Source organism: Somniosus microcephalus, chromosome 16 (genome assembly GCF_052327205.1).
Source record: "Somniosus microcephalus isolate GS21.2 chromosome 16, FLI_Smic_1.0, whole genome shotgun sequence".
NCBI lineage: Eukaryota > Metazoa > Chordata > Chondrichthyes > Squaliformes > Somniosidae > Somniosus > Somniosus microcephalus.
This window is the reverse complement of record NC_141002.1, coordinates 60,837,930-60,848,263: the sequence shown is the minus strand read 5'-3', so window position 1 is coordinate 60,848,263 and position 10,334 is coordinate 60,837,930. Positions and strand designations below refer to the sequence as shown.

The 10,334-nt window shown below is 41.9% G+C and overlaps 1 protein-coding gene across 5 annotated transcripts in view; it reads left to right on the top strand.

The window, feature by feature from the left end:
* The window catches only part of LOC147106218 (dedicator of cytokinesis protein 4-like), a 398,161-nt gene that overhangs the window by 329,854 nt on the left and 57,973 nt on the right, over positions 1–10,334 (top strand). For all 5 annotated transcript variants that reach the window (XM_086009128.1, XM_086009130.1, XM_086009127.1 and 2 more), the window contains exon 39: positions 2,121–2,262. In XM_086009128.1, the coding sequence (XP_085865254.1) occupies positions 2,121–2,262 (142 nt within the window). The remainder of the gene's footprint in view (positions 1–2,120; positions 2,263–10,334) is intronic.

The window sequence follows — 10,334 nt, the reverse complement described above, 5'->3', positions numbered from 1 at the left end:
CAGGCATGGTGGAAGACTGTTGCGGTTGTCAGGAGCATCACCCCCCCCCCCCAAGACCTGGATACAGTGCAGGAAGCACTTCAATTACCTCTCAAAAGTAGCAAGGGTGAGTACAGTTCTCCAGCTCGCCACAAGGCAACAGTCCCTCCTCCATCCCCACCAATTCCCTCCCTTCCTTCAACAGTCAATCACAAGTCCACACTATACCACTTCTCATTCTCATTACACTCAGACACCTGTATCTTGCTCCTTTAACAGAACCCACCAGCACCATTCTCTTTTCACTTACTAGCCTTTACACAATCACCAACATCTCTCATGGCTCCATCCTCATCACACTCCACACACCTGCTTTCAATTAAACATCTCCCTATCCCAATTGCCTCTTGCTTCTTCTCCCTCAGCATCTGCAGAACAAGCTGAAGCCCATCACATTTTCTTTGTCCTTTCGTAGAATGTGCCTGTGCCGGCTTTGTACGAGACACTAACTAACTCACCCTCTCTCTCTGCAGGATAGGGCAGCGTCCATCAACAGGGAAAGGACTAAGACTGGGAGAAGACCACTCATGGTGCTATCGGAGCTGGAGCAACAAGTACTCAAGATCAGTGGCCCTCCAAGAGCTGTCAGGACAGGAGACTTCAAGGCTGGGGTTTTCTGTGAATACAGTCTCCAACTATCATTAAAATCCCTTCATGAACATCTGAGAAATGAACAATCAAGCTGAATTGTGACACCTGTCATCTGCTACTATCAAGCCTGTCAGTGCCATCCTAACTCTTGTTCTTTCCTCTAGGTCCTTCTCAACAGCCACAGCCCCCAAAGAAAACACCTCAGAGGAGTAGATTCCTTATGAGGAGGCATCGTCACGCACTCCATCACTCCAAAACACCAACACAGAGATTGACACCCTGGCTGGGTTAGGGCATGAGTTAGAGGGATCGGCACATGGTGAAACACCCAGCACTATAGAGCAGCAGAAGGGACAACTCGGGGACACCTCACTGGAGGGTGAGGTCCTTTCATAGCTCTGCTGAGGAGGACAGAGGTGAAGACTTCAGGGGCCTAGAAATGAGAAGAAAACTACTTGCTTTAAACAAGCAGCTATATCGGGTACTGGAAGGCCGGCCAAGGATGAAAGTGCAAAGTACTGTAGTCCACTCCAGCCTGTGCATTGTTATCTTCCAGAGCATCAGCATTCTGCAGTCTACCTTGGACAGTGTGACCACCTCCAGGGACATTGGAGCAGGACCCTTGCAACAGCTCAAACAGCTGCCATGCATACTCTGGGCTCAAACCTGTGCTCCACCTTGGAGCCACAGATTGGTGGAACATGTGTGGGCTTTCAAGGTGTCATTCACCTTTTGCACTTTGCACTCCTGCAGATGAGGGAAGTGCTGAACCCCAACCCCATGGGATTGGCAGTGGCATAATGGGAGCAACATGTGCTGCCCTCTCTCAGGATGTCAGCACATCTGCTTTTTCACACCCCACCCCCACCCCCACTCTCTGCTCTATTTTGTTTTAGCTTAATTTGGGTTAGTTTTTATTGAGCTCAATCTTCTGTGACTTTTGAAGTCTATCAAAGTTTCTAAGCTAGCAAATATGTCATGTACTGCATTGAAGTGTGATCTACAGACTATGATTTTGCAGTTTCCAACCATACATAGTAGCCTGGAAAACTAGCAAAAGTTAACACTGCTCAAAAATAGCCCTGAATAAAGGTCTGTGACATGAAGTTAAACTGAAGTTCAGTGGAGCACAAGCTTGTTATTATTTATAACCAACACTCCATCACTTGGTACAACAGAAGACTAGCAACCATTTCAGGGGTTTTCCTTCTTGCACGCTATTGCGGATATGCATTGGTGCTCTCTGTTGCTAAACATGATTCTTAAATAGCTCTACCATTGTTTATGCAGTTGCCACAGTCACACAGAGGCACTCTTTCCACCCACCAACCCCCAACACCTCTTCCTTTTCTAAATTCCTGTTTGATTTAGCACAGGCCTTGCTGCCTGTCGCCACACATCACTGACAAAATGTGTACATCCCTTAGATTGTGTCGTACTGCGTTAAGTGCCTGTCAGATAACTGCTTCCTCATCTTTCACCCCCAACAGAACAAGGAGTTTGTCTGTCGAGGACATGATTACGAGCGATTGGAGGCCTTCCAGCAGAGAATGTTGAATGAGTTCCCACATGCAATTGCTATGCAGCATGCCAACCAGCCTGAAGAGACCATTTTTCAGGCTGATGCACAGTGTATCCTAAGAACTGCTACCAGACTGGAATAGGTTATAAGTAAACCTACAGGGGTTCAGTGCTGGCGGGTTGTCTTCTTGAACCCTGCTAACTATGGTGTGGAAAGGAGATAGATTTTATCTCTGCCATTATAGTGAAGTCTATATAGGTGAAAGAGAATCAGAAAATGTTTTTTTTTTAATATATATATATATATATAGTTTATTATAGGAATTATCTTACTAATTAGATATTTTTCATTTTAGAATTTTTTTGGTTGCTGCATTAAATATGGAGGATGCTACTAACTTTAACTGAGAAATAAAACTCGATACTGCTGCAATTCAAATTGCACGTCATGATTGCGCTTCAGTTTTGATTTAATTGCAGAAGCCTGTCGTCATAGCCACTCCTAGCAACAAAAAAAAATTCAAGAAAGAGATTGTCCATAAAACTCCTCCTACCCACTTCTATATATTGTCGTATATTCCTGTACATACTGAAGACTGGATTGTTTTTTTTCCCCAAGGACGTAACATGTCTCGGGGTCAAGATGAAGTTGATAAACCACATCAACTTTGTTCAAGAAATTACTGTCGTCATCTCAACATCTTCGTTATCTTATTGCTTTGTAACACACTGCAGCCTATGTGTTATTCTCTATGTATTTTTAATGTTGATTTCCTCCTATTTCCCCCCCCCCCCCCCACACCCCAAACAAAAATTAACCCTTCCCCCAAACCAGTCTTCTCATCCAAGAGGATAGGATGATCTGTTTCCCAAGGTGCTGATAGTTTGAGTGTTTGATTCAACTACCAGCAGGTGCATATGTGGGTGTATGAACAATGTGGAAAGGCCCGCTGGTCAGTTGCTTCTCCAAGTGACTTGATAAATACCCACATAAGAACATAACATAAGAAATAGGAGCAGGAGTAGGCCAATCGGCCCCTCGAGCCTGCTCCACCATTCAATAAGATCATGGCTGATCTGATCCTAACCTCAAATCTTCTATCACTCTGCATCCACCCGAACCCATGTGATCTCCCGGGAGAGGCGAAAAACCAGATAAAGACCCAATGGCCAATTTGGGAGAAAAAAATCTGGGAAATTCCTCTCCGACCCATCTAGGCGATCGAAATTCTTCCAGGAGATCACTCTGTCCCTATATTTTCTACAGTACTTACCTTCTGTAAAGGCGATCTCCACCCCAGCCAGGAACAGGAATAAAACCACCTCCTGAAATCTAACAGAATTAGAACACAGTAGGAGCAGAACAAGGCTACAAGGCCCCTGGGCCCACTCCACTACCCACAGGGCCATGACCATTCCGAACCCAGACTCATGTCCAATTTCCTGCCCGCTCCCCGTAACCCTTAATTCCCTTTACTTCTAGGAAACTATCTATTTCTGTTTTAAATTTATTTAATGATGTAGCTTCCGCAGCTTTCTGGGGCAGCAAATTCCACAAACCTACCACCCTCTGAGTGAAGAAGTTTCTCCTCATCTCAGTTTTGAATGAGCAGCCCCTTATTTTAAGATTATGCCCCCTAGTTCTAGTTTCACCCATCATTGGGAACATCCTCACCGCATCCATCCGATCAAGCCCCTTCACAATCTTATATGTTTCAATAAGATCGCCTCTCATTCTTCTGAACTCCAACGAGTAGAGTCCCAATCTACTCAACCTCTCCTCATATGACCACCCCCTCATCCCCGGGATTAACCGAGTGAACCTTCTTTGTACTGACTCGAGAGCAAGTATGTCTTTTCTTAAGTATGGACACCAAAACTGTATGCAGTATTCCAGGTGCGGCCTCACCAATACCTTGTACAACTGCAGCAATACCTCCCTGTTTTTATATTCCAACCCCCGAGCAATAAAAGCCAACATTCCATTGGCCTTCTTAATCACTTGCTGCACCTGCATACTAACTTTTTGAGTTTCGTGCACCAGGACCCCCAGATCCCTTTGTACTACAGTACTTTCCAGTTTCTTGCCATTAAGATAATAACTTGCTCTATGATTTTTCCTGCCAAAGTGCATAACCTCACACTTTCCAGTATTGTATTCCATCTGCCAAATCTCTGCCCACTTACTTAGCCTGTCTATGTCCCTTTGCAGGTTTTTTATGTCCTCCTCACTCACTACTTTCCGTCCCATCTTTGTATCATCTGCAAACTTTGATATGTTACACTCGGTCCCCTCCTCCAAATCGTTAATATAGATTGTAAAGAGTTGGGGACCCAGCACTGACCCCTGCGGAACACCACTAGTTACTGGTTGCCAATCTGAGAACGAACCATTTATCCCAACTCTCTGCTTTCTGTTAGAGAGCCAATCCTCCACCCACGCCAGAATATTACCCCCAATCCCGTGATTTTTTATCTTGAGCAATAATCTTTTGTGTGGCACCTTGTCAAATGCCTTTTGGAAGTCTAAATACACTACGTCCACTGGTTCCCCTTTATCCACCCTGTATGTTACTTCCTCAAAAAACTCAAGCAAATTTGTTAAACATGACTTCCCCTTCATGAAACCATGCTGAGTTTGCCCTATTAAATTATGTTTATCCAAATGTCCCGTTACTGCCTCCTTAATAATGGACTCTAACATTTTACCAACCACAGATGTTAGGCTAACAGGTCTACAGTTTCCAGCCTTCTGCCTACTACCCTTTTTAAATAAGGGTGTTACATTAGCAGTTTTCCAATCTGCCGGGACCTTTGCTGAGTCCAGTGAGTTTTGGAAAATTATTACCAATGCATCCACAATCCCTACCGCTACTTCCCTCAAGACCCTGGGATGCAAGCCATCAGGTCCAGGGGATTTATCCGCCTTGAGTCCCATTATTTTACCAAGTACCACTTCCTTAGTGATTTTAATTGTATTTAGTTCCTCCCCCCCTAGAGCCCCCTGTTTGTCCAGTGTTGGGATATTCTTAGTGTCCTCTACTGTAAAGACTGATACAAAATAATTGTTCAGTGTTTTTGCCATCTCCATGTTTCCCACCATTAATTTCCCGGTCTCATCCTCTAAGGGACCAACATTTACTTTAGCCACCCTTTTTCTTTTTATATAACTATAGAAACTTTTACTGTCTGTTTTTATATTTTTTGCTAATTTACTTTCATAATCTATCTTCCCTTTCTTAATCAATCTTTTTGTTATTTTTTGCTGTCTTTTAAAGACTTCCCAATCTTCCATCCTCCCACTAGATTTGGCTACCTTATATGCCCTTGTTTTTAGTCGGATACTATCCTTAATTACTTTACTTAGCCACGGATGGCTATCTTTTCTTTTACACCCTTTTTTCCTCAGTGGAATATATTTTTTTTGGAAGTTGTAAAATAACTCCTTAAATGTACACCACTGGTCATGTACCGTCTTACCCTTTAATCTATTTTCCCAGTCCACTCTAATCAATTCCGCTCTCATACCTTCATAGTCTCCTTTATTCAAGCTCAGCACGCTTGTTTGAGATCCAACCTTCTCACCCTCTAATTGAATATGGAACTCAACCATGTTATGGTCACTCATTCCAAGGGGATCCTTTACTAGGACATTTTTAATTAATCCTGTCTCACATACAGGAAACTTTTATCCGGCACGGACAGGACCGATGTGGTGCCGGTTCATCAAAACTTCCGGATAACCGAACGCTATAGTAAAAGATAGGGAGAGCTGACCGCTCCGTGTAAAGCAACAAACCCTGTTGCTTAGCAACAACTGTAGAACAATGGCCACAAGTTCCAAGCGTCTCTGTAGCTTAGCAACAGCTGCAGCCACACCCTTGCACAGCAACGGCTGGAGGAAGGCAAATACAATATGAAGTAAAACCTACTCCTGAATTTTGCCGGTTAACCGAGATTTCCGGTTATTTAGGTGCCAGTAAATCGAAAGTTTCCTGTAGTCTCTTAACATCTTTTAGTTGAAAGTCCAGCACGGTTACATCCAGTTGACTCAGTATATATCAAACTAAGGTTCTGGGTCTCTAAAAATAGAAAAGATCCTTCCAGTATATGAAAGAAAATTCTTAAAGTATATTCCATTTTCTCTACTTCTCACCCCCGCCCTCCCCCCTGCAGTTTTGTGCAGCTGGCATAATCCATCTTGCAGACATCTCCAGTGACAATAACCAGTGTCAATAACCTTACTTTATTAGACCCACAGCAGGTGTTTTTGAGTTATCGGAAAGTTTCCTCACGCTCCACAATCTGGTCTCCGTAGGGATATTCTATCAGGAGAAACATATTTATTGGTAGGTTGTCACGTTGGCCAATAATTTGCTTTAAAAAAAACCACATTCTTAAACTGAGCTGATCAGTTTAAGAGCGAGACAGTATCATTTGTTAAACTACAATGATTACAGCACTGTCCTTACCGCTGAGGTTGGATTCTGCTAAAATATGGCATGTTGAGCTTGTTGAAGCACAAGCTGTGCCTCATGCTTCAATAAACTCAAGGTTCCTGTTCAAGCATAAAAGCTCCTGATGGGTTATATATTTCAGTAGAAAAGCATGCAGTTATAATGGTGATATAGTATCAACAGAAACTTTTGTAATATACATAACTATTACAAATGTTTCAACTGGACAATTTTTGTCAATCAATTTAGGGAAGTATATGAACTGCATACAATTTACCAGAGTATCTGTAAAACTGCAATTCATCTGTACTTGTTCAAATTGAAGAGGATCATAGGTTCATTTATAACTATAATATTTGACAAGTTGTGTGAAGAATTTTAGAAGGAAACATTTGTTCTGCACAATGTATTTCATCAGTTGTCTGTCCAAGGCTGAAAAGGAGTTTTTCGAATTTAATCATAAATGCTGAGTTCTGTGCTATTTTCTGAAAAGTAGCAAAGAATTATGATGTGGCAAAATGTGGATTGGATCTGTTCTTGAACTGTATATTATTAAATAGTGCAATGATTAAAGATAGAACACCATCCCTGCAGTAAAAATAATACAAAGCAGATGGCAGGCACTTCCTGTTGGAACTACACATCTTGAAATGACATCTCTGGCAGATCAGATTGTTAGTGATTTATTTTAATTTGTGCCCCCCCCCCCCCACCCCCTACCCTTCTGTGAAACATGGTAAAATAATACAAAACATTTTTAATTAGTGAATATACAAAATGGCTTTGTTTCTTATGAATCATAAAAATGTAAATTACTCCCACGCTATTTCTCCTATGGTGAGTGACAGTACTGGGAATGCAAAGATACCGATCTTTTTTATAACATCCATATTTTCTGTCTTCTAATATATTGCAGAATTTTATTGGATCTAACCCATAAATGCAATTTTCATTGCACTAGTGTGCCCTATTCAGAGCCACAGAAATGGTATTTGTGATGACAGACATTTTTTGTCACTAATCATGGCATCATGGTTCACCCTGCAATGAGCTTTCATTGTTTTGTCAGGCAAGTGGGCTTACTGTGATTAATATGAAGGAATAGATTAGCGAAGGTGAATGCATTGCCATTTGTAGTGCTGCACTAAGTATTTTCCTCCTAATTTCCCGTTGCTAATCGTTGGTGGTAAGAAACCAAGTTTCATTTGGTTTGTCTGTTTAAAAAGCAGGTAGACAGGCACTTCCAACTGAATCCTAAGGAAGTACATTGCCATGCTATCAGGCGACTGCTACCAGAGACAGAAAACATCGGCACAGAAATTCCGTTTGCAGCCCTCCTGCGGGCGGAGGGCTGCGATTTGGAAAAACCTCCGCCTGGACCGGAGGGCTCCCGGGGAGGTGCAGAGTTCCGTTGCTGTGCCTCTTCAAACTGCCGGTGTGCAGGGCCCACGTATCCCAGAGGCGCAGGTAGTTCGCAGCGTTCCTGGGATCACGTGGGCCATGGGGAGCCAATCAGAGCAGGGAATCTCCATTCATAGATTTGACAGGAAGACCTGTCCAATCTATGAGTAGAGATCAGCCCCAAAACATAAGTAAAACGTCAAATAAACTTTAAAAAATCACATTTTTAAAATGACTATAAATTACATAAATTAACTATTTTGAACAAAAATTTAAATTTTTGAAAAAAGTAATTAAAGTTTTTAACAGGGCTAAAAATAAACTTAACTTTCTTTAAAGTATTTTAAAATGATAAATCAGTGGAAAACATTTTTTTTACTTTCTTCAACTGTTAGCCTGGTAAAAACAGGCCTTGCACCAAGGAGCTGCAGGCCTTATGCCTGGACTGAAGCAACGGTGAAAAAAACGGAAGTTTCAGCCGTACGCACTGCCTCTCCCGTGCAGGCATTTGACCTGTCAAGCCCTTTCTTCAAAGAACGGAAGTTCCGGTTTCCAGCGCAAGCGCAGTGCATGCCTAAAACCGTCACTTCCGTTGGCCCTACGGGTGAGTACACACCCGTAGGGAACGGAATTTATGGGCCACTATGTTTTCAAAAGCAAAATACTGCGGATGCTGGAAATCTGAAATAGAAACAGAAAATGCTGGCAATACTCAGCAGGTCAGGCAGCAACTGTGGAGAGAGAAACAGAATTAACGTTTTAGTTGGATGACCCTTCGTCAGAACTTACTTTTGATATTGTCTTCAAGGATTAATGGCTAAATGGAGTTTAGGACTATTTACTTGAATGCTTTTAATCTTGTTAGAATGCAAAATTTGTATAAGGATATTCAATATGTCCATTGAAAAAGCTTGCAACTCTAAGAATGTCAAATCTAAATTGCAAAACTGACTCAATCAGGATCCAAAGGACTTGTAAATATTTTTAATTTTATCTTAGAATCTGCTGATTTTTTTCCCCTTTTAAATATTCCTTATTTGGGAAATGGAGGAGGAGAGTGGTTTCTTGAGTCTGAAGTTCAACTCTGTCTATCAATTTTGCCCAACCCCCTCATTAAATTTTGAGTTGGTAGTGTAGACCAATCGTAGTAGAGCATCGTAAGCTGGTGGCACTTGTTAGCAACTGGTTGGAGGTAGCAGGCAGCACTGGAACATGGCCATGCTGGTTAAATGAGCCCAGTACAATTTCCCAAAGTTTCCTAAATTCCTCAGACAAGATCAATGACAATTTTAACTTTTGAGGTGGCCAAAGGATGTGTGACATGGGTTGACAAAAACAACAGAATATTGATAACTCACTCTGGCTGCATTTTACTGAATCGAGTGTGTTTAAATGGGAGGAGGCTTCTACAAAATTCAATACCTGTATGGTAAGAGACTGAGGAATTTTCATTCTAGACACCCTTCATAAACTCCAACTTGTACAAATCCTGTCTTTTATATCCTGTCCCACATCTTTTCTGAACACTGGTTCCTGGTCCCCCTAAACACCACATTTAGAATCCTTGTCTTAATCTATAAATCCCTCCATGGCCTTGTTCCATCCTAACTGTAGAATCTTCTCCATTCCTCTGACTTCTGTACATCCCTTCCCTTCACTCCAACATTGGTGGCAGAACTTTCCATCATATGCTTTAGAACTCCCTTCCTAAACCTCTCCATTTCCCCCTCCACCTATAAAACCTTCCTCAAAACTCATCTCTTCAACCAAGCTTTCAATCACCCTTCCTAATCTTCCCTTCTGGCTTAGCATCCATTTTCCTTATCCCTATCCATGTAGTGCCTTGGGACGTTCCCTGCATTTAAAAGCACTATATAAAAATTGTAATAGCAGTAGTAGGAATTTAACAGCTTCACCAAATTAAATGTGGTGTTGTCTTGATGTTAGACTGCTTTGGAGATTTTGTGTTTCAAGGTTCTTTGATATTTTACACCACAGTACTTTGATAAACTTAGTGCTCACCATAGAAGGAGGAGTGTCAAGATAGCGGGAAAAAAAGACTTGCATTTATAAAGCTCCGTTCAGGACCTCAGGATGTCCGAAAGCACTTTACATCCAATTAAGTACTTTTTTGAAGTCTAGTCACTGTTGTAATGTAGGAAACGTGGCAGTCAATTTGCAAACCGCAAAGTCCCACAAACAGCAATGTGACAATGACCAGATCATTTGTTTTAGTGATATTGGTTGAGGGATAAATATTGACCAAGACACCAGGGAGAACTCCCTGCTCTTTGTTGAAATAGTGCCTTGGGATCTTTTACGTCT